General features: G+C 46.5%; 1 protein-coding gene across 1 annotated transcript; it reads left to right on the top strand.

Annotated features, from left to right (window-relative positions):
• The first annotated feature begins 537 nt into the window (after positions 1-537).
• On the top strand, positions 538-17198 carry LOC135054652 (zinc finger protein 23-like). Its single transcript, XM_063957891.1, has 4 exons — positions 538-614; positions 733-830; positions 976-2269; positions 14395-17198. The coding sequence occupies exons 1-4, from the start codon at positions 581-583 to the stop codon at positions 15975-15977; spliced, it is 3009 nt and encodes a 1002-aa protein (XP_063813961.1). The 5' UTR covers positions 538-580; the 3' UTR covers positions 15978-17198.
• Positions 17199-24637: the final 7439 nt, after the last annotated feature.

Below are 24637 nucleotides of genomic sequence, written 5' to 3'. Positions count from 1 at the left end.
AAATCTGCTCCTGCTTTGAGCTTTGGGACCATCTGAATTCCCTGAGCCAGGATGCAGGGTTATAGGGGGCTGGCCCAGAGCATCCTGGGAGTCTAAAAGTTTTAGACCGTTTGGTGCCCGTTCCTCTGATGCCACCTAATCCCCAAGGTAGATCATGTAGATACTGTGGACTTCAGAAAAACAGAGTTATTGACGGTAAGTCTTCCATAACTTCTGCTTTCTTTCTCTCCTTTTGTTTTTTAACTAATATTTTGCCATTTTATGTGCTGTTTTGTGGGGATTTCTACTATTTTAATAGTCTTTAATAAAAGTTTGTGTTTTATGTGTGAGACGTGACCGATGCCCATGCAGCTACAGATTTCTGCTCTTCGTATATACACTGTGGTAGTAGGTAGTGTCTCCTCATATTCACATTGAGTAACAACACTAAGAGACAGGATAACCTGTGAGGATGTTCTTTTTCTATAGTGTGTATCATTGTGTGTGTCAGGTGCCTATAAGGTGTCAGGATGTCACTGTCTATCTCTCCATGCAGGAGGGGGAGTATATAGAGGAACACAGGGGTCTGTACAAGGACGTGATGATGGAGAATCACCGGCCCCTCACATCACTGGGTAAGAGGAGACTGTCATGTATTGTACAGGGGAGAGCAGGTATGGGGGCCCCTATATACACACATCATCTGATAATCACATATATACACTGTACTCAGTCACTGTGTGTCTCCTACAGATGGACCCAGTAACAGAGATACCCCAGAGAGATGTCCCCGTCCTCTGTATTCCCAGGATTGTATAGAGGGGAATCACAGTATCCCACAGGATGATCAGGTAGGTGGGATTTAGGGTCTCACCGATATACCAAAGTGGAAGTCACTGTATGATCTGTAGAGAAATGTGTGTTTCCTATACTGTGATATTTTGTAAGGTCTTAAAATAATCAGACATTACTAAAGTGTTATTTGTTGTTATTTAGGGTGAGCAATTTTCTGATATGACGGCTAAAGATAAAGAGAGAGAAGAGATGTATGTGACTGATATGAAGACAGAAGATATAGAGGGAGAGGAAGAGACATATGTGACTGATATGAAGGCAGAAGATATAGAGGCAGAAGAAGAGACGTATGTTACTGATATGAAGGCAGAAGATATAGATGGAGAAGAAGAGACGTATGTGACTGATATGAAGGCAGAAGCTATAGAGGGAGAAGAAGAGACGTATGTGACTGATATGAAGGCAGAAGATATAGAGGGAGAAGAGACGTATGTGACTGATATGAAGGTAGAAGATGTAGAGGGAGAAGATGAGATGTATGTGACTGATATGAAGGCAGAAGATATAGAGGGAGAAGAGACGTATGTGACTGATATGAAGGTAGAAGATATAGAGGGAGAAGAAGAGACGTATGTGACTGATATGAAGGCAGAAGATATAGAGGGAGAAGAGACGTATGTGACTGGTATGAAGGCAGAAGATATAGAGGGAGAAGAAGAGACGTATGTGACTGATATGAAGGCAGAAGATATAGAGGGAGAACAAGAGACGTATGTGACTGATATGAAGGCAGAAGATACAGAGGAAGAAGAAGAGACGTATGTGACTGATATGAAGGCAGAAGATATAGAGGGAGAAGAAGAGACGTATGTGACTGATATGAAGGCAGAAGATACAGAGGGAGAAGAAGAGACGTATGTGACTGATATGAAGGCAGAAGATATAGAGGGAGAAGAAGAGACGTATGTTACTGATATGAAGAAAGAAGATATAGAGGGAGAAGAAGAGACGTATGTGACTGATATGAAGGCAGAAGATATAGAGGGAGAACAAGAGACGTATGTGACTGATATGAAGGCAGAAGATACAGAGGAAGAAGAAGAGACGTATGTGACTGATATGAAGGCAGAAGATATAGAGGGAGAAGAAGAGACGTATGTGACTGATATGAAGGCAGAAGATACAGAGGGAGAAGAAGAGACGTATGTGACTGATATGAAGGCAGAAGATATAGAGGGAGAAGAAGAGACGTATGTTACTGATATGAAGAAAGAAGATATAGAGGGAGAAGAAGAGACGTATGTGACTGATATGAAGGCAGAAGATATAGAGGGAGAAGAAGAGACATATGTGACTGATATGAAGGCAGAAGATACAGAAGAAGAAGAGACGTATGTGACTGATAGGAAGGTGGAAGATACAGAGGCAGAAGAGACCTATGTGGGAGGTGATCAGCCATGTAAGGAGGAGGAAATCCCTACAGATATCAGCACAGGTGAGTAATAATCCTTATTAAAGAAAAGAGTCACATATTCTCTTTGCTCAGTCACTACAGAAGTCTCTTCTAATGAGGGAAATGTATCTGCTCACTGGGGTAGTCAGGAGCCATCAGCCCCTATTATACTCCTGCTCTTCCCCTCACATCATGTCACTCTGTGTTACCAGACCAGAGTTCTGACAAGTCTCCTCCCCCCACTCACTGGTGTATTATACATCAGGAGCCATCAGCCCCTATCCTCCTTGTCATAACTGAGGGCTGAGGCTGACCTGGGGTGGCCTCAGTTGTAGGGGCTGGAGTGTAAGTAAACCGTGAGGGTATAATAGGGTTCCTGGACATACAGGAGGTTTAGCACCGTCTGCCCGAAGGCGTGACCACAACAACAGAGGAATAAAATCAAGTCGGTTTATTGAACACACAGTATATCTTGGCAATTCGATGTCTTCATCAATATTGTGCAGAAAAGAACACAGTACATTTCCAACAGGTACGGCGGTAATTAATGCTGTAGCAATGCAGAACGGAATGGCATGAGAGTCCTTGCAAAACCTGGAGTTTGGAAAGTCCGTGGGCACAGCTAACCGCTGTAGGGAGGAGCAGCAGGTACTGCCCAGTAGATGGTGCACAGGAGACTAGGATATGCACAAATAAGCAGGAGTTGAAGTGGAGTTGGTAAGATTGCCAGAAATGACCGAACTGGTGTGATGGAAGATGTACTAAACTCACCGCTGAAGAGTCCGATGGTGAGTATCGATGAAGACTGTGGTTCGATGTTGTATGGCAGAATGCTATAGGAATATCGCTGGAGATGGAGAGTGGAACAGGTGATGAAGTTAGGCACCACTGTATGCTGGTAGTGAGCAGGAGCATTGCTGGGAGCTGGAAGCACTGTGGACGAACGATGGAAGCCAGTGACTAACTCACTCTGAAGAATGGAGAGCGATGCTGCAGACTACGGGAGTGGAGCAATACCAGAACACCGCTGGAAGCGGAGAAGAGTCCAATGCTGGAGGCTGGAAGCCAATGTAAGTATTACAGCAGATAACCAAGAAGCAGAGCTGGAACACTGCAGAAGTCAGGCTGCACCGCAAGCTAGTAACCGGTGCGGGTCTCTAAGTGGAGCTGAATCACAGGAGTTGAACACAGGAGCTGGAATACCCGGAGACTCGAACTATAGATTCCACAAACAGGAGAGACGTGTACAAGGATGGACAACCAAAGCACTAATGATTAGGCAGCCTTGAAGTAGGATATTTATACCAGTTGGGAAGCAGGTCTTGGCTGGGTAATTAGGCAGAGTCCAGGGTGCAGCTGCTGGGTAATTAGGCAGAGTCCAGAGTGCAGCTGATAGGCAGTAAAGCAACATGTTTGAATCTGGAGGGAAAGTCTGTTTGAACTTTAGCATATGAGAGACTGAGGCCATGTTACACAGCGTGCTGCACGTAGACAGCGCAGGTGGAATCCAGGCTTGGAGCGCTAGGCCACTTGGAAGGTAAGACATGGTAATGAATTACCCGGATCGTGACAGCACCCCATCCCCCCCCCTTCCCCGTTTAGGGGTGGTTCCCGGACAACTCAGGCTTTCGAGAAAATCTGTTGTGGAAAGCCTGGACCAACTTGGGAGCATGGACATCTGATGCATCTGTCTAGGAGCATTCCTCAGGGCCATAGCCCTTCCAATCAATCAAGTATTGGTGGTGACCATACCGGAAACGTGAGTCTAGAATCTTGGCGACCTCATACTCACCGCCTCGTTGAGTCTGGACCTTGGGTGCAGTAGGGAGCGCTGAGTGGAAGCGATTCAGAATCACCGGCTTGTGGAGGGAAATATGTGAACTTGTTCAATCTGGAAGGGCTTGATACCGAGAAGTAAACTTCATACTAGGAACCTTCAATCCCAGATTTTTGGCGGACAGCCAAACACAATCTCCTGGTTTGAGGGCAGGGTTAGCCCTACGCTTATTTTCCGCGATCCTCTTGTACCTTGATGAAGCTTTTAGCAGAGCTGCCCGAACATTCTTCCAGTTTTGGTAAAACTGACAAAGGGTGATATCAGCCGCAGGTACTGATGTTGCTGGAAGCGGTTGAAACTCAGGGACCTTGGCATTGAACCCGTAGTTGGTAAAGAATGGCGTGGAAGAAGATGAAGAATGGTATTGATTGTTATGGCAAAATTCAGCCCATGGAAGAAGATGAACCCAGTTGTCTTGAGAAGAAGAGATGTAAATGCGGAGGAAGGACTCCAAGTCCTGATTCACCCTCTCGGTTTCCCCATTGGTTTGGGGGTGATAAGCAGTAGAAAACTTTAACTTGACTTGGAGTGCCAAACACAAACTTTGCCAGAATTTGGCTACAAATTGGACACCTCTGTCGGAAATAATCTCTTCAAGAAGACCGTATAATCTGAAAATCACTTGCATGAAAACTTGAGCCAGCTTGGAAGCTGACGGAAGACCGGTGAGAGGGACGAAGTGAGCCATCTTGGTGAAGCGGTCAACTACCACCCAGATGGTATTATATTTTTTACACTCAGGAAGATCTGTAATAAAGTCCATTGATAAATGGGTCCATGGATGATGAGGAATAGACAAGGGTACCAGTTGTCTAGCGGGTGACTGGAGTGGTACCTTGTGCTGGGCACACTTGGGGCAGGATGCAATAAATTCTGTAATGTCCTTCTGTAGGGTCGGCCACCAGAATGATCTGGAAACAAATTCAAAGGTCTTCTGAATACCCGCGTGTCCGGCGAAGCGAGAGGAATGTGCCCATTGCAGGAGCTTCCTTCTGAGGGCCGGTTTTATGAGGCTTTTCCCTAGTGGAGGCAAAGAGTCCACTCCCACGGCAGAGAATGCAACTGGATCGATAATAGGATGATTACCAGTGGTTTCAGACTCATTTTCTTGCTCCCAGGAGCGGGAAAGAGCATCAGCCTTGCGATTCTGCGACCCTGGACAAAACAAGAGTTTAAAATCAAACCTGGAGAAGAAGAGTGCCCATCTGGCTTGACGAGGATTGAGGCATTGAGCAGCTTTCAAATACAGAAGGTTCTTGCGACCTGTCAGAATAGTGATGGTATGAGAAGCTCCCTCCAATAAATATCTCAATTCTTCTAGAGTGAGCTTGATGGCTAGAAGTTCTTGGTCACCAATGGCGTAGTTGCGCTCAGCCGGAGAGAACTTCCTTGAGAAGAAGCCACAGGGATTTACGTGGCCATCATCGGCTCTTTGAGACAGAACTGTGCCGATTCCACCGCTAGGATGAAGGGTGAGCTGGTATCAGGCTGTTTCAGAACTGGAGCAGAGACAAACTTCTGTTTAAGAAGATGAAAGGCTTAGGTAGCTTCTTCGGGCCTCTTGGAGAGATTAGCACCTTTCTTTGTGAGAGCGGTGATTGGTGCCACCACAGTAGAACAGCCCCGAATTAACCTTTTGTAATAATTGGCAAACCACAGGAACCGTTGAACACCTTTAAGTAACATGGGTATCGGACAATCATGAATAGCTTGGAGATTCTCAGGATCCATCTTTAATCCGGAACTGGACATTATGTAACCTAGAAACGGAATCGATTTGACCTCAAAAACACATTTTTGTAACTTACAGTAGAGATGGTTGGCACAGAGACGGGACAGGACTTCCTTGACCCAGTAATGATGTTCCTTCAGATCATTGGCAAAGATGAGAATATCATCGCGGTAGACCACGACATGACGGTAAAGGATATCTCGGAAAATTTAGTTCACGAAATGCTGAAATACAGCTGCAGCGATGCTGAGTCCGAAAGGCATGACAAGGTACTCATAATGTCCGTCACGGGTGTTAAACGTGGTCTTCCGCTCGTCACCCTTCCGGATACGGATGAGGTTGTATGCACCCCTCAGGTCTAATTTGGAGAAGATGGTGGCTCCACTGACACGGTCAAATAGCTTGGTGATGAGAGGCAAAGGATACCGATTTTTCACTGTGATGTCGTTAAGCTTATGGTAGTCAATACATGATCACAGACCGCCATCTTTTTCACAAAGAAGAATCCTGCACCAGCTGGAGAAGAAGAAGGTCGGATGAACCCTTTGGCAAGGTCCTCTTTAATATACTCCTCCACAGAGTGGGTCTCTGGAAGCGACAGCGGATAAGTGCATCCCCGAGGTGGAGTCTTCCCTGGAATGAGATCAATTGGCCAATCCCACTCCCTATGAAGAGGAAAAATATCAGCGGAGGACTTGCTAAAGACATCAGTGAAATCTTGGTATGGTGGAGGCGGAACATCTGAAGAAGTGCAGGCTGGAAGTACCTTTTGAAGAAAGGTCCCGGAACAAGAAGGACTCCATGTCAGAATGTGTGTAGTCGTTCAATCAATCTGTGGATTATGGAGACGAAACCATGGGAGGCCTAAAACCACAGGATGCGTAGCTTTTGGAATGACTAGGATTGATATCAGTTCAGAATTTAAAGCTCCTACCTTCAGAAGGATAGGCAGAGTTGAAGTTAACGACTGCATCAGAGATCCTGCTGCCATCCACAGCAATCAGGCACACGGAAGATGAAAGTCTCTTGGTGGGTAGGGACCACCGTTTAACAAATTCCGCAGTCACGAAATTCCCAGCCGCTCCATAATCCAGAAGAGCGATGAGATTCCTGAAGTGCTGAGATACTTTAAGAGATACAGGGAGATTGCAATCACAGGAAGATGGAGAGGAATTCATTACTCCTAGCCGACCCTCTCCTTGATGGGCTAGGATTTGGAGTTTCCCTGACGCTTTGAACAAGCGTTGATGACATGAGATGGAGCAGCACAATAGACACACAGGTGCTCAGACAGACGTCTTCTACGCTCTGCAGGCGACAGACGAGAGCGGTTGATCTGCATGGGCTCATCTTTTTGGCGGAGATGGTTGACAAGGAGGATTAACCGTAGAGGTCTTAAGAAGCATAGACCTTTCTCGCTCAACCGCCCTTTCACGGAATCGGACATTAACTTTGGTGCAGAGGGATATGAGCTCATCTAGCTTTGGAGGTAAGTCTCTGGTAGCTAGCTCATTCTTAATCCGTTCGGATAACCCGTGCCAGAAGGCTGCATAGAGAGCATCGTCGTTCCAAGAAAGTTCAGACACTGGGATCTGGAATTGAACCAGATATTGTCCGACTGTCCGTGTCCCCTGATGAAGCCGGAAAAGATCAGTGGAGGCAGATGTCACAAGTCCCAGTTCATCGAAGATGCGACTGAAGGTTGCCACGAAGTCTGCATAAGAAGAGAGCAGGGCATCAGACTTCTCCCATAGAGGTGATGCCCAATCTAGGGCGGAGCCACTGAGGAGGGAGATGATATAAGCAACCTTGGTGCAGTCGGTTGGGAAATTGTAGGCTGTAACTCAAAGTGTATCTCACACTGATTTAGGAAACCCCCGACAGGTTTTTGGGGAACCATCAAACTTGTCTGATGTTGGTAAATTAAGACGAGGTGCAGAGACGGGAATGGTGGGTGGGGTTACCACCTGTGGTACTGTAGTCAGTACAATGGACGCCTCTGAACCACGGAGGGTGGCTTGAATCCCATCCAGCCAGAATGAAAGATCTTGGAGACAGTGAATCACTTGTACCTGTGCAGCTTCATGGTGTTCTAGGTGGGCTGCCAATGGTTGTACCGGGCTGGTCGCTTGGGCCAGTGCTTACTAGAATTATTGAGTATAGTTTGCCGCGCTTGTGGAGAAAAGCTGCTCAAGTTGTTGTTTGATGTGTATAGAAATTTGGACCGAACGCTTGTGTGTGCAAATGTATGATGTTCTAAGAAAAATAAAAATTAAGTAGTAAAAAATAAATAAAAATAAAAATAGAAAATAATAAAAATAAAAATGTAAACAAAAATAAAAAGGGGGGTTGGGAAATGGGAAGGGGAGGAAGTGCAATGTTTACAGCTCCTTTTTTTGAAAAATTGTGGAGCTTGGACACAAGCTCCACAATTTTTTAAAAAAAGGAGCTGTAAACATTGCACTTCCTCCCCTTGCCATTTCCCAACCCCCCTTTTTATTTTTGTTTACATTTTTATTTTTATCATTTTCTATTTTTATTTTTATTTATTTTTTACTACTTAATTTTTATTTTTATTAGAACATCATACATTTGCACACACAAGCGCTCGGTCCACATTTCTATGGTCAGTGCTTACTGTCACAACTGAGGGCTGAGGCTGACCTGCGGAAGCCTCCGTTATAGGGGCTGGAGTGTAAGTGAACCGGGCGGGTAATATATGCTGTAGCAATGCAGAACGGAATGGCATGAGAGTCCTTGCAAAACCTGGAGTTTGGAAAGTCTGTGGCCACAGCTAACCACTGTAGGGAGGAGCAGCAGGTACTGCCCAGTAGATGGTGCACAGGAGACTAGGATATGCACAAATAAGCAGGAGTTGAAGTGGAGTTGGTAAGATTGTCAGAAATGACCGGACGGAACTGGTGTGATGGAAGATGTACTAAACTCACCGCTGAAGAGTCCGATGGTGAGTATCGATGAAGACTGTGGTTCGATGTTGTGTGGCAGGATATGCAGAATGCTATAGGAATATCGCTGGAGATGGAGAGTGGAACAGGTGATGAAGTTAGGCACCGCTGTATGCTGGTAGTGAGCAGGAGCATTGCTGGGAGCTGAGAGCACTGTGGACGAACGATGGAAGCCAGTGACGAACTCACTCTGAAGAATGGAGAGCGATGCTGCAGACTACGGGAGTGGAGCAATACCAGAACACCGCTGGAAGCGGAGAAGAGTCCACTGCTGGAGGCTGGAAGCCAATGTAAGTATTACAGCAGATAACCAAGAAGCAGAGCTGGAACACTGCAGAAGTCAGGCTGCACCGCAAGCTAGTAACCGGTGCGGGTCTCTAAGTGGAGCTGAATCACAGGAGTTGAACACAGGAGCTGGAATACCCGGAGACTCGAACTATAGATTCCACAAACAGGAGAGACATGTACAAGGATTGACAACCAAAGCACTGACGATTAGGCAGCCTTGAAGCAGGATATTTATACCAGCTGGGAAGCATGTATTGGCTGGGTAATCAGGCAGAGTCCAGAGTGCAGCTGATAGGCTGTACAGCAACATGTGATGAATCCAAACATCGCTGCGCCCATGTTTGAATCTGGAGGGAAAGTCTGTTTGAACTTTAGCATGTGAGAGACTGAGGCCATGTTACACAATGTGCTGCACGCAGACAGCGCAGGTGGAATCCAAGCTTCATGTCACTGTGGGGGTCATTCCGAGTTGCTCGCTCGCTAGCTGCTTTTAGCAGCATTGCACACACTAGGCCGCCGCCCTCTGGAAGTGTATCTTAGCTTAGCAGAATAGTGAACGAAAGATTAGCAGAATTGCGAATAGAAAATTCTTAGCAGTTTCTGAGTAGCTCCAGACTTACTCCTACACTGCGATCAGCTCAGCCCGTTTCGTTCCTGGTTTGACGTCACAAACACGCCCTGTGTTTGGCCAGCCACTCCCCCGTTTCTCCAGACACTCCCACGTTTTTTCCTGGCACGCCTGCGTTTTTCCACACACACCCAGAAAACGGCCAGTTTCCGCCCAGAAACACCCACTTCCTGTCAATCACACTCCGATGACTTCAACGATGAAAATTATTTGTTCGGACGTGAGTAAATCTACTAAGTTTTGTGCTAAAATACTTACCGCATGCGCACTGCATACCATGTGCATGCGCATTTTTGCCTTAATCGCTCCGTTGCGAAAATCGGCAACGAGCGAACAACTCGGAATAAACCCCTGTGTGTTACCAGCCCAGACATCTGACCAGTCCGTCGTCGTCCCTACTCACTATTTGGTGTATCTCATACATCAGTAATTAGGTTGTCACTATAGTGATTGACATCTTAATTTACTAGCATAAATCTTGTAGGGCTACTCTGCATGGTGATGACCAGAGGGCCATATAGAGGCTGCTGTTGCTACATATATACCCACCTGGAGCACTTTGTATAGTGTGGAAGCAGATGTTGGTAGTTCAGCCCACAAGTGTCCCGGATGTATGTGTGGGGGCAATCTGGATGGATATTTTGGCTCAGCAATGTCACTGGCTGAAGAGGCTTCCTGTTTGTGATGCTGGCTCATGAATGTTACCCAGCAAAGTCTGCATTATGGGGGGGGGGCGGAAATAATCATTGGTGACGTCCCATCTGCATGTCCCTGTGGCTGGGGCTATGACATGCTGATTATATGGTTGTGGCAGCGGAAAAAAATATTTTATCTGTTTATGATACACTTATTTGTTATTGGTTCATTTATAACTGTAATAATGTGGTCACAGTTTATAGGTTTAAATTTCGCCATCGGGGTCCACAGTAGTTCCACAGGATAGACATTGGGTTGCAGGTGGCATCTGATGATCGACACCAAATGGTTAAACTTTTGGGCTCCCAGCATGCCTCGGTTCAGCCTCCCTATAACCCCGACTCCTGGTCCAGGGAATTCAGTTTTTTATTTGGTGCGGCAGGAGCTGCCAGGACTGTAAAAATGGTGTGGCTGTTTTTGCTGCCAGAAGCTTTTATTTTATATAGTATAAACGTATAAGCAAGAGTTGCTCCAACAAGTTCCCGCCGGTGTCACAATAACAGTTACCTAGATGTAGACGCTAGTGTTACAGCGGGCACCAGCTGGATGAGTAGCAGGTCCATGCTGACGATACCAGGCTGCAGCTGGAGCACGGGGAGAAGGCAAGGCATCTGAACCGCTTAGCGGTCTAAGACGCATGTAACGCAGCCTTACTGTCTCGGATTGGAGACTACCGGACAGTCTCTGATGCGTTCATTTACCTCGGTGCTCCAGCTCTAGACATTAGAGATCATAGGCTCTGGGGATTAATGAGGGCGTGAACCCTAGGGTGGATATCGGCAGTGGAGAGTAAGGTCCTCTACTGGTCACCCCTCCCCCCAGGTCAAGGCCAGTTTCCTCTTGAGTTTCTCGCCATGAACAGTATTTACCCACTTTCATGTGAGACGCAATAAGACTTACAGGTATATTTACTAAGATTCATGTTTCTGGCGATTTGGTGGGAGTTTAATCTCGAATTTTATCGGACGCATTTTTCTGCAACTTTTTGTAATTATTTTTCGGGAATTTATTAAGCTGACGAGTTTTTTTTCGTATTTTCCTATGTCGATGCTATTCGTATTGTCGGGCAGTGTTTTACGGGAGTGATGAGTAGAACACTGCCGGACATAACACAATGAAGCCCAGCTGGATCAGTGAGATCCGTGCAGGGCTTCATTGTGTACAGTATTAAAAGAGTTAAAAGTTGAAGAAAAATTGTGTGGGGTCCCCCCTCCTATGTATAACCAGCCTTGGGCCCTTTGAGCCGGTCCTGGATGTTTAAATACCGGGTAAAAACTTACTGGGGTCCCCCAGTATTTAGACAACCAGCACCGGGCTCTTGGGCCGGCCCTGGTTCCAAAAATACGGGGGACAAAAGACGTAGGGGTCCCCCGTATTTTTAAAACCAGCATCGGGCTCCACTAGCCGAGAAGATCATGCCACAGCCAGGGGGGCACATTTACACTGGTCCCTGCGGTCGTGGCATTACCCCCCCCAACTAGTCAACCCTTGCCGGGGTACCCTGGAGGAGTGTGGACCCCTTAAATCAAGGGGTCCCCCCCCTCCATTCACCCAAGGGCCAGGGAAGAAGCCCGAGGCTGTCCCCAGCACCCCTGTTATTGTGGAACTACAAGTCCCAGCAAGCCTCCCACGCTTGCCAGTACTTGGAGAACCACAAGTACCAGCATGCAGGGAAATAACGGGCCCACTGGTACCTGTAGTTCTACAACAACAAAAATACCCAATTAAAAACAACACACACTGTGGTAGTAAAACTTTAACTTACATGCACACTTTCACACACATACATACATACTTACCTACAACTCACGGAGCGCAATCACGTCCCCTTCTCCAGTAGAATCCAATTGGAAACCTGTAAAAAAAAAAATACTCACCTATTATCCAGTGATGATCAGTCCTCTTCATTCCATGTAGAATCCACATGGTTAAAAAAAACCACAAAACAAACGGTCCAACGCACTAAAGGGGTTCCATGTTTACACATGGAATCCCTTTCCCCGAATGGCGGGACCCCCCGTGACTGCTGTCTCTAGAGATCCCGCCAGCCTATCAGGGAGCGCCACATCATGGCACTCTCCTGACTGGCTGTGCGCTCCTTGCCTGTCAATTCGGAGGAGTGCACCGGCTAGAATGGGGCTTAGCGGCACTCCATTCTAGCCTATGATGGGAACTCTGCGGTCTGCGGTTAACCGCGAGGTTAATTGGGGTCACTCATACGTGGCACTTAAAACATCCATTCTAAAAGCGAAAGGATTTTCAGAAGCAGTAATTCAAACGATGCTTAAAGCAAGGAAGCCATCCTCAGCCCACATCTACTACCGAATATGGTATGCTTATTTTCAGTTGTGCTCTGCCAAAAAATATGACCCAAGGTCATTCAGAACTTAAAAAATCCTAGCATTCCTTCAAGCGGGAATGGACAATAGTCTCCGCCTAACTTTACGTGAATGTACAAGCATCAGCATTAACCGCATGGATCCAAAGGGGAATTGCAAATCCACAGGATGTTCGCACATTTTTCCAGTGAATGATTCACATTCAGCCTCCGTTTGTACCTCCAACAGCTCCTTGGGACCTAGAACTTGTTCTTAGCGTGCTTCACTATGCCCCATTTGAACCCTTGCAATGCGTGGACCTCTAATGGTTGACAGCTAAAGTTCTCTTTCTACTGGCAGTTGCTTCAGCTAGCAGAATATCAGATTTAGGGGCACTATCGTGTCACCCTCCATTTCTGATATTCTATTCAGAGCGGTTCTCTGAACCAAATCTGGATATCTTTCTGTGGTGGTCTCAAAATTCCATCTGAATGAAGAAATAGTAGTTCCGGCCTTTCAATTGACAGATCTCTCCGTGGGAGATGCATCATTGGAAGTAGTTTGCGCACTAAGGATCGACGTGGATCGTACCAGTGCCATCAGAAGAACAGACACTCTCTTTGTTCTTTGCGGATTCCACAAGAGAGGATTGCCTGCCAATAAGCAGACATTGGCTAGATGGATGACCATCTCAGAAGCCTACTCTCAAGCTGATCTCCCTATTCTTAATAATGTCTCTGCCCATTCTACCTGTTCAGTTGGTCCTTCATGGGTAGCCCACCGTGGTGCCTCAGTTGAGCAGCTTTGTAAGGCAGCCACATAGTCATCCATAAATACATTTGTCAGACATTGTGCCTTTGATACCTTTGCCTATCAGGATGCTGCATTCAGGCATAGGATTCTGCTGTCAAATCAGGAGCGTCCCTTCCCTTGATTGCTGCTTTGGGACATCCCAATGTATATTCGGTGGCTCTACTCTGGACCCCGATAAAGAAAACAATAGTTATGGTAGACTTACCAATGTTTCTCTGAGGTCCAGAGTATTCATAGGGAGTCCACCCTGATGCACCTGATTTGAGAAATTTTACACTTGCTACTCCCTTCTGGTATAGAAGTGTGCGGATGTGTGTGTGTTTTCTTGCCTGAATAGGTCTTCCTGCTTGCTTTAATCCTGCTCCTGCCTTGGGCTGCGTGACAAACTGAATACCCTGGGCCAGGAGGCGGGAGTTATGAGGAGGCTGGACCGAGGCATGCTGGGAGCCCAAATGTTTAACTGTTTGGAGCCTGTTCCTCTGACGCCAACTGCAATCTAGTGTATATCCCTGTGGACCTCCGAGAAACAGTTAACCATGGTAAGTCTACCATAACTCTTGTTTTACCAACTAAACTATAATAGTGACACAGTGATGTAGTGGTGGGCAGTGCTATCTCATAGCACTAGTCATGAGTTCAGTTCCCAACCAAGGATCTATCTGTCTGGTGTTTGTATGTTTCATCTGTAAAAGTCATGTTGGTAGGTTAATTAGCTTCTGACAAAAATGAACCCTAGTGTGTATATGTGTGGTCATGTGGTAGGGAATATAGAGTGTTAGCTTCACTGGGGCAGGGACTGATGTGAATTTCTTAATATTCGTTGTACTGCAGAGTAATACATGTGCACTGTATATAGAACTGTGCATTATAATAGTTATATTATTTCCAGCAGATGGAGGCACAAGCAGGAATTCCTTGGAGGGAGATCTCATCTTGTCTGCAAATATTAAAATAGAAGATAACATCACACAGGATTCTCCAGGAGACATCCCCATTAATCTAACTATACATCCAGTACCTCACAGTGATGGTACTTCATCTGATCCCTCTAATCGCTATGATTGTTCTTTTTATTCCTCAGATTTTGTTACACATCGTGCAGCTCATACTCGTGATAAAATATTTGCATGCTCTGAGTGTGAGAAATGTTTTGCACTCAAATCACAGCTTATTGTACATCAGAGACGTCACACAGGTGAGAAACCATTTTCATGCTCTGAGTGTGGGAAATGTTTTGTAATCAAACCACAACTTGTTACACATCAAAAAAGTCACACAGGTGAGAAACCATTTCCATGCTCTGAGTGTGGGAAATGTTTTGCACTTAAATCACAACTTGTTATACATATGAGACGTCACACAGGTGAGAAACCATTTTCATGCTCCGAGTGTGGGAAATGTTTTGTATTGAAATCACAACTTGTTATACATCAGAGAGGTCACACAGATGAGAGACCATTTCCATGCTCTGAGTGTCGGAAATGTTTTGCAGTCAAATCACAACTTGTTAGACATCAGAGATGTCACACAGATGAGAGACCATTTCCATGCTCTGAGTGTAGGAAATGTTTTAAACTCAAATCACAACTTGTTATTCATCAGAGAAGTCACACAGGTGAGAAACCATTTCCATGTTCTGAGTGTGGGAAATGTTTTACACACACATCTCAACTTTTTAGACATCAGAGCAGTCACACAGGTGAGAAACCATTTCCATGCTCTCAATGTGGGAAATGTTTTCTACTCAAGTCAGAACTTCTTAGACATCAGAGAAGTCACACAGGTGAGAAACCATTTCTTTGTTCTGAATGTGGGAAATGTTTTGCACACAAAGCTAAACTTGTTAAACATCAAAGTAGTCACACAGGTGAGAGACAATTTCCATGTACTAAGTGTGGGAAATGTTTTGCACTCAAATCACAACTTGTTGGTCATCGGAGATGTCACACAGGTGAGAGACAATTTCCATGTTCTGAGTGTGGGAAATGTTTTGCACTCAAATCGCAACTTGTTACACATCAATGTAGTCACACAGGTGAGAAACCATTTCCATGTTCTGAGTGTGAGAATTGGTTTCTGTATAAATCAGATCTTGTTTGTCATCAGAGAAGTCACACAGGTGAGAGGCCATTTCTATGCTCTGAGTGTGGGAAATGTTTTGCGCTCAAATCACAACTTGTTAGTCATCGGGGATGTCACACAGGTGAGAGACAATTTCCATGTTCTGAGTGTGGGAAATGTTTTGCACGCAAATCGCAACTTGTTACACATCAATGTAGTCACACAGGTGAGAAACCCTTTCCATGTTCTGAGTGTGAGAAATGGTTTCTGTATAAATCAGATCTTGTTTGTCATCAGAGAAGTCACACACGTGAGAAACCATTTCCATGCTCAGAGTGTGGGAAATGTTTTGCAGGCAAATCGTATCTAGTTAAACATCAGAAATCACACAGGTATAAAGCATTACTATGAGCTGATATAAAACAGGGTTTGTTACAACACTCCATGTACACAGTGACACTTTAAGTTACCTATCTGCAGATAATTGGAATGCGTGTCATTAATATAAGAGTGCAAAAGATCTCTCAGGTGAAATTTACAGTATTTATTTTTTACAGTAGATATCGGCACCTCTCTCCACATTAATACCAGACCATAGGCCCTCATTCCGAGTCGTTCGCTCGGTATTTTTCATCGCATCGCAGTGAAAATCCGCTTAGTACGCATGCGCAATATTCGCACTGCGACTGCGCCAAGTATTTTTACAATGAAGTTAGTATTTTTACTCACGGCTTTTTCATCGCTCCGGCGATCGTAGTGTGATTGACAGGAAATGGGTGTTACTGGGCGGAAACACAGCGTTTTAGGGGCGTGTGGATAAAAACGCTACCGTTTCCGGAAAAAACGCAGGAGTGGCCGGAGAAACGGGGGAGTGTCTGGGCGAACGCTGGGTGTGTTTGTGACGTCAAACCAGGAACAACAAGCACTGAACTGATCGCAGATGCCGAGTAAGTCAGATGCTACTCTGAAACTGCTAAGTAGTTTGTAATCGCAATATTGCGAATACATCGTTCGCAATTTTAAGAAGCTAAGATTCACTCCTAGTTGGCGGCGGCTTAGCGTGTGTAACTCTGCTAAAATCGCCTTGCGACCGATCAACTCGGAATGAGGGCCATAGTGTTATATAAGCGTCTACATTTTATGGATTTCAGTTAGACACGTAAAAGGTAAAATCAGTATAATTTTATTTTTTTAAACACAGTTTTGAGAAGAAGGTAAGAGATACAGACATAGGCAGCCATAACCATATTGAGACATTGACACAATCCAACAATTGAGGGCATGACAAATGTCATTAGGAAAACCATTGTTGCTCCTAAATGGTAAAAGGAAAGCTACCAATCCCAACTTCTTAAAATGCTGTGGTTTTCTACAATACAATTGCAATATCTATGTTTAAACATATCAATGACAAAAATAAAATAAGTGGAAGAAGAAGAATGCAGGGAACAGACAATCCAGAATAGAGGAGGAGAAGAGAAAGAAGAGGCAGAGAAGAGAAAAGGGAGAAATAAGAGGAAAAAGAAAGCATAGGGCACCACCATCTGTCCTGTGTATTAACAATTTTTTATAACATTCAATATGGTATCTGTGAATGTATATTATTCATTTGACAATAAAGTTTAAGACAAATTGCGTGTCATAGACCTAGTCGTATTTTCAAACACTTGCGTAATGAGAGTAGATTGATACTTTGGCATAAATCCAGATATAGACTACAACAGTCATGAAATTTAGCTATGCCCTTCTCAATATCTACTAGGGCTTATCTTCTGTATAAATTAGTAATTCCTGGATAACCATACTCAATGTAGGGGTTTGTTTGGAGATCCGTTTTTGTAACATAGCCTTTCTGGCAATAGTGAACAAAATCATTAAAAATGGAAGTGGGGCAGGACAATGGGGGGTAATACAGAGTTGACCGCAGCAGCAAATTTGTTAGCAGTTAAGCAAAACCATATGCACTGCGGCGGGGGGGGGGGGGGCGGGTGCAGATATAACATTTGCAGAGAGAGGTAGATTTGGGTGTGATGTTCAAACTGAAATATACATTGCAGTGTAAAAATAAAGCAGCCAGTGTTTACCCTGCACAGAAACAAAATAACCCACCCAAATCTAACTCTCTCTGTAAATGTTATTTCTCTAACATCCTAGTGGATGCTGGGGACTCCGTAAGGACCATGGGGAATAGACGGGCTTCACAGGAGACAGGGCACTTTAAGAAATAATTTGGATACTGGTGTGCTCTGGCTCCTCCCTCTATGCCCCTCCTCCAGACCTCAGTTTGAATCTGTGCGCGGATGAGCTGGGTGCTACTTAGTGAGCTCTCCTGAGCTTGCTATAAGAAAGTATTTTGTTAGGTTTTTTTATTTTCAGGGAGCTCTGCTGGCAACAGACTCCCTGCATCGTGGGACAGAGAGGAGAGAAGCAGCCCTACTCACTGAAGATAGGTCCTGCTTCTTAGGCTACTGGACACCATTAGCTCCAGAGGGATCGTACACAGGATCTCACCCTTTGTCGTCCGATCCCGGAGCCGTGCCACCGTCCCCCTCGCAGAGCCGGAAGACAGAAGCCGGTGACAGAAGCAAGAAGACTTCAAAATCGGCGGCAGAAGACTCCAGTCTTCAAACTGAGGTAGCGCACAGCACTGCAGCTGTGCGCCATTGCTCCAAAATTAAACCCACATATTCCGGTCACTGCAGGGCGCAGGGGGGGCCCTGGGCAGCAATTAGGAACCTCTTGGCAAAAAGTGAGCATGTATACAGTTGGGCACTGTATATATGCATGAGCCCCCGCCATTATTTTACACAGAAAAGCGGGACAGAAGCCCGCTGCTGAGGGGGCGGGGCTTCTTCCTCAGCACTCACCAGCGCCATTTTCTCTCCACAGCTCCGCTGAGAGGAAGCTCCCCAGGCTCTCCCCTGCAGAAACACGGTAGAAGAGGGTAATAAGAGAGGGGGGCACATAAATTAGGCGCAAAAGCTTTATATAAGGCAGCTACTGGGTTAACACTAAGTTACTGTGTGATTCTTGGGACATATAGCGCTGGGGTGTGTGCTGGCATACTCTCTCTCTGTCTCTCCAAAGGGCCTTGTGGGGGAACTGTCTTCAAAAAGAGCATCCCCTGTATGTGTGTGGTGTGTCGGTACACTTGTGTCGACATGTTTGACGAGAAAGGCTATGTGGAAGCAGGGAGGGGGCAAAAGAATGTGGGGTCGGCGCCGACACCTGATTGGATGGATATGTGGAAGGTTTTAAATGATAATGTTAATTCCTTGCATAAAAAGTTGGCTAAAGTTGAAAACTCAGGACAGTCGGGGTCGCAGCCCATGCCTGATCCTATGTCGCAGAGGCCGTCAGGGTCTCAGAAGCGCCCACTATCCCAAATTGTTGACACAGATAAAGACACGGAGTCTGACTCCAGTGTCGGATATGATGATGCAAAGTTACAGCCTAAATTGGCTAAAGCCATCCGTTATATGATTATAGCAATTAAGGATGTGTTGCACATCACAGAGGAAACCCCAGTCTCTGACAAGAGGGTTCATATGTATGGGGAAAAAAGGCAGGTGGTGACCTTTCCCTCTTCATATGAGCTAAATGAGTTATGTGAAAAGGATTGGGACTCTCCAGATAAAAAACTGCAGATTTCCAAACAGATGCTTATGGCATATCCTTTCCAGCCAACGGACAAGTTACGCTGGGAATCCTCCCCTAGGGTGTACAAAGCTCTAACACGCTTATCCTAGAGGGTAGCCCTGCCGTCACAGGATACGGCCACCCTAAAAAATGCTGCGAATAGAAAGCAAGAGGGTACCCTGAAGTTCCATTACACACATTCAGGTACCTTACTAAGGCCGGCAATTGCGTCGGCCTGGGTGTGTAGTGCTGTAGCAGCATGGACGGATACCTTATCTGAGGATCTGGATACCTTAGACAAGGATACTATTTTAATGACCCTGGGGCATATAAAAGACGCTGTCTTATATGTGAGAGATGCTCAAAGAGACATTAGCCTACTGGGCTCTTGAATAAAGGCAATGTCGATTTCTGCCAGAAGGGTCCTGTGGACTCGGCAATGGACAGGCGATGCCGACTCAAAAAGGCACATGGAGGTATTACCTTACAAGGGTGAGGAATTGTTTGGGGAGGGTCTCTCGGACCTGGTCTCCACAGCTACTGCTGGAAAGTCAAATGTTTTGCCATATGTTCCCTCACAAGCTAAGAAAGCACCGTATTACCAAATGCAGTCCTTTCGTTCACAAAAAGGCAAGAAAGTCCGAGGTGCGTCCTTTCTTGCCAAAAGCAAGGGTAGTGGAAAGAAGCTGCACAACACAACTAGTTCCCAGGAACAGAAGTCCTCCCCGGCTTCTACTAAATCCACCGCATGATGCTGGGGCTCCACAGGCAGAGCTAGGCCCGGTGGGGGCGCGTCTCCGAAACTTCAGCCACAAGTGGGTTCACTCCCAGGTGTGAGATTGTGTCTCAGGGATACAAGCTGGAATTCGAAGAGATGCCCCCTCACCGATACCTCAAATTGGCCCTGCCAGCTTCCCCCTTAGAGAGGGAAATTGTTTTAGCTGCAATTCACAAATTGTATCTTCAGCAGGTGGTGGTGAAGGTTCCCCTCCTTCAACAATGAAAGTGTTATTATTCGACCATGTTTGTGGTTCCGAAACCGGACGGTTCAGTCAGACCCATATTGAATTTAAAATCCCTGAACATATATCTGAAAAGGTTCAAGTTCAAGATGGAATCGCTCAGAGCGGTCATCGCAAGCCTGGAAGGGGGGGATTTTATGGTGTCTCTGGACATAAAGGATGCATACCTTCATGTCCCCATTTATACACCTCATCAGGCGTACCTCAGATTTGTGGTACAGGATTGTCATTAAAAATTCCAGACGTTGCCGTTTGGTCTCTCCACGGCACCGAGAATTTTACCAAGGTAATGGCAGAAATGATGGTGGCTGCGAAAGCAAGGGGTCACAATTATCCCATACTTGGACGATCTCCTCATAAAGGCGAGTTTCAGAGAGCAGTTGCTGATCAGCGTAGCACGCTCTCGGGAAGTGTTACAACATCACGGCTGGATTCCAAAAATTCCAAAGTCACAGCTGATTCCTATGACGCGTCTGCCCTTCCTGGGCATGATTCAGGACACAGACCAGAAGAAGGTTTTTCTCCCGATGGAGAAGGCTCAGGAACTCATGACACTGGTCAGAGACCTCTTAAAACCAAAACAGGTGTCAGTGCATCACTGCACGCGAGTCCTGGGAAAGATGGTGGCATCATACGAGGCCATTCCCTTCGGCAGGTTCCATGCGAGGACCTTTCAATGGGATCTGTTGGACAAGTGGTCAGATCACATCTACAGATGTATCGGCTGATTACCCTATCCCCCAGGGCCAGGGTGTCTCTTCTGTGGTGGCTGCAGAGTGCTCACCTTCTCGAGGGCCGCAGATTCGGCATTCAGGACTGGGTCCTGGTGACCACGGATGCAAGCCTCCGAGGGTGGGGGCAGTCACATTGGGATGAAATTTCCAAGGTCTGTGGTCAAGTCAGGAGACTTGCCTTCACATCAATATCCTGGAACTAAGGGCCATATACAATGTCCTAAGTCAAGCGGAGACCCTGCTTCGCGACCAATCTGTGCTGATTCAGTCAGACAACATCACCACAGTGGCTCATGTAAACTGCCAAGGCGGCACAAGGAGCAGGGTAGCGATGGCGGAAGCCACCAGAATTCTTCGTTGGGCGGAGAATCACGTAAGATCACTGTCAGCAGTGTTCATTCCGGGAGTGGACAACTGGGAAGCAGACTTCCTCAGCAGGCATAACCTCCACCCGGGAGAGTGGGGACTTCATCAAGAAGTCTTCGCGCAGATTGCAAGTCGGTGGGAACTGCCACAGGGGCCAAGAAGGACTTGGTATCCAGAGCTGCAAGAAATGCTCACAGGGGACCCATGACCTCTGCCTCTAAGACAGGACCTGTTGCAACAGGGGCCCTGTCTGTTCCAAGACTTACCGCGGCTGCGTTTGACGGCATGGCGGTTGAACGCCGGATCCTAGCAGAGAAAGGCATTCCGGATGAGGTTATTGCTACGCTGATAAAGGCTAGGAAGGATGTTACGGCTAAACATTATCACAGTATATGGCGAAAATCTGTTGCTTGGTGTGAAGCCATGAATGCCCCTACGGAGGAATTCCAGCTGGGCCGGTTCCTTCACTACCTACAGTCGGGAGTGACTTTGGGCCTAAAATTGGGTTCCATTAAGTTCCAGATTTCGGCCCTATCCATTTTCTTTCAAAAAGAACTGGCTTCTCTTTCTGAAGTCCAGACGTTTGTAAAGGGAGTGCTGCATATTCATCCTCCTTTTGTGCCTCCGGTGGCACCTTGGGATCTTAACGTGGTGTTGAGTTTCCTGAAGTCACACTGGTTTGAGCCACTCAAAACCGTGGAGTTAAAATTTCTCATGTGGAAGGTGGTCATGCTATTAGCCTTGGCTTCAGCTAGGCGTGTGTCAGTATTAGCGGCTTTGTCACATTAAAGCCCCTATCTGGTTTTCCATATGGACAGGGCAGAATTGCGGACCCGTCCACACTTCTGCCAAAAGTGGTGTCATCCTTTCATATGAACCAACCTATGTGGTGCCTGTGGCTACTAGTGACTTGGAGAATTCCGAGTTACTAGAAGTCGTCAGGGCTTTGAAGGTTTATGTAGCCAGAACGGCTAGAGTCAGGAAAACTGAGTCGCTGTTTATCCTGTATGCACCCAACAAGCTGGGTGCTCCTGTTTCAAAGCAAACTATTGCCGCTGGATCTGTAACACGATTCAGCAGGCTCATTCTGCGGCTGGATTGACGCTTCCAAAATCAGTAAAAGCCCACTCCACAAGGAAGGTGGGCTCTTCTTGGGCGGCTGCCCGAGAGGTCTCGGCATTACAGCTTTGCCAAGCGGCTACTTGGTCAGGTTCGAACACTTTTGCAAAGTTTTACAAGTTTGATATCCTGGCTGAGGAGGACCTTTTGTTTGCTCATTCGGTGCTGCAGAGTCATCCGCACTCTCCGGCCCGTTTGGGAGCTTTGGCTGGAGGAGGGGGAATTCCTAGTATCCCTGGATATCAAGGATGCATACCTTCACATTCTTATCTGGCCGCCTCACCAGGCCTATCTATGGTTTGCATTACAGGACTGTCACTATCAGTTCCAGACATTGCCATTTGGCCTCTCCACAGCACCGAGGGTGTTCACCAAGGTCATGGCAGAGATTATGCACCTCCTCTGCAAACAGGGAGTGAATATAATTCCATATCTGGACGATCTGATAAAGGTATCTTCCAGGGAGAAGCTGTTGCAGCGTATTGCTCTCTCAACTCAACTACTCCGGGGGGATCATGGGTGGATCCTGAACCTTCCAAAGTCACATTTGGAACCGAGAAGGAGACTGTCCATCCTGGGGATGATACTCGACATGGAAGTGCAGAGGGTGTTTCTACCAAAGGAGAAAGTGTTGGTGATCCAATCGATAGTCCGGGAGGTCTTGAAACGAGCCCAGGTTATGGTTCGCCTTCTGGGGAAGAGGGTAGGCTCCTGCGAGGCTCTACAGTTCGGGAGATTCCATGCACAGTTCTTCCAGCTGGATCTCCTGGACAAGTGGTCGGGATCACATTTTCACATGCACCAGCGGATACGCCTGTCGCCGAAAGCCAGAATTTCACTCCTCTAGTGGCTGCAAACTTCTCACCTGCTCGAGGGCCACAGGTTCGGGATTCAGAATTGGATTCTTCTAACCACGGATGCAAGCCTCATAGACAGCCAGGGCTGCAATGTCAGAGGTAACATGAATCCTCTGGGCAGAAAGGCACGCAATGGCGCTGTCGGCGATCTACATTCTGCGGGTGGACAACTTGGAAGCAGACTTACTCAGCAGACAAGCCGATCGGGTGTACCTCAGATGGACATTATGGCCTCTCTCCTCAGCAAGAAGCTTCGGAGGAACTGTTCAAGGTCACGGGACCCACAAGCAGTGGCAGTGGATGCCCTGGTAGCTCCGTGGGTGTTCAAGTCAGTGTATGTGTTCCCTCCACTTCCACTCATCCCAAGGATTCTCAAACTAATAAAAAGAACAAGAGTTCCGGTGATCCTCATTGCTCCGGACTGCCCAAGAAGAGTTTGGTACGTAGATCTTCTGGCATTTCTGCTGGAGGATCCGAGGCCTCTACGTGAGGACCTTCTACAACAGAGGCCATTCGCCTATCAAGACTTACCACGGCTACGTTTGACGGCATGGAGGTTGAACGCCAAATATTAGCTGGGAAGGGCATTCTGAACAAGGTCATTCCTACTCTGATCCAAGCTAGGAAGGGGGTAACGTCTAAACATTACCATCGGATTTGGAAAAATGATGTATCTTTGTGTGAATCCAAGAAGTTTCCTACGGTGGTGTTTCAACTGTGACGTTTTCTCCATTTCCTGCAAGCAGGTGTGGATGTGGGCAAACGCTTGGGTTCCATCAAGGTGCAGAATTCGACCTTGTCCGTTATCTTCCAGAACCAATTGGCTGCTCTCCCTGAGGTTCAGACATTCTCGAAAGGAGTTCTGCACATTCAAACACCCTTTGTGCCTTCTGCGGAAACCTTGGGATCTTAATGTGGTGCTGCTGTTCCTGCAATTGGATTGGTTCAAACCTTTACAGGAGGTGGATGTAAAGTTTCTTACTTGGAAGGCGGTCATGCTGTTGACCTTGGCTTCAGTAAGATGTGTGTCAGAATTGGGGAGATTGTCGCACAAGAGCCCCTACTTGATTTTCCATGAGCATAGAGCTGAGCTCAGAATGTGTCATCAATTTCTTCCAAAGGTTGTGTTGGCTTTTCATATCAACCAACCTATTGTGGTGCCAGTGGCTACTGACACCTCGATTACCTCAAAGTCCTTGGATGTTGTGCGGGCTGTGAAAATATATGTGAAGAGAACTGCTTGTCACAGGAAGTCGGACACACTATTTGTCCTTTTATGATCCCAACAAGATTGTGTGTCCTGCTTCTGAGCAGACAATTTCACGCTGGATCAG

Source organism: Pseudophryne corroboree, chromosome 3, assembly GCF_028390025.1.
Source record: "Pseudophryne corroboree isolate aPseCor3 chromosome 3, aPseCor3.hap2, whole genome shotgun sequence".
NCBI classification, from domain to species: domain Eukaryota; kingdom Metazoa; phylum Chordata; class Amphibia; order Anura; family Myobatrachidae; genus Pseudophryne; species Pseudophryne corroboree.
This window is presented reverse-complemented; position numbering and strand designations above follow the sequence as displayed.

Coding starts and splice junctions, on each gene's coding strand:
- LOC135054652 (XM_063957891.1), top strand. CDS start 581: ATGATGGAGAATCACCGGCCCCTCACATCACTGG. Junction 615..732: donor CCGGCCCCTCACATCACTGG/GTAAGAGGAGAC, acceptor TGTCTCCTACAG/ATGGACCCAGTAACAGAGAT. Junction 2,270..14,394: donor CCCTACAGATATCAGCACAG/GTGAGTAATAAT, acceptor TATTATTTCCAG/CAGATGGAGGCACAAGCAGG.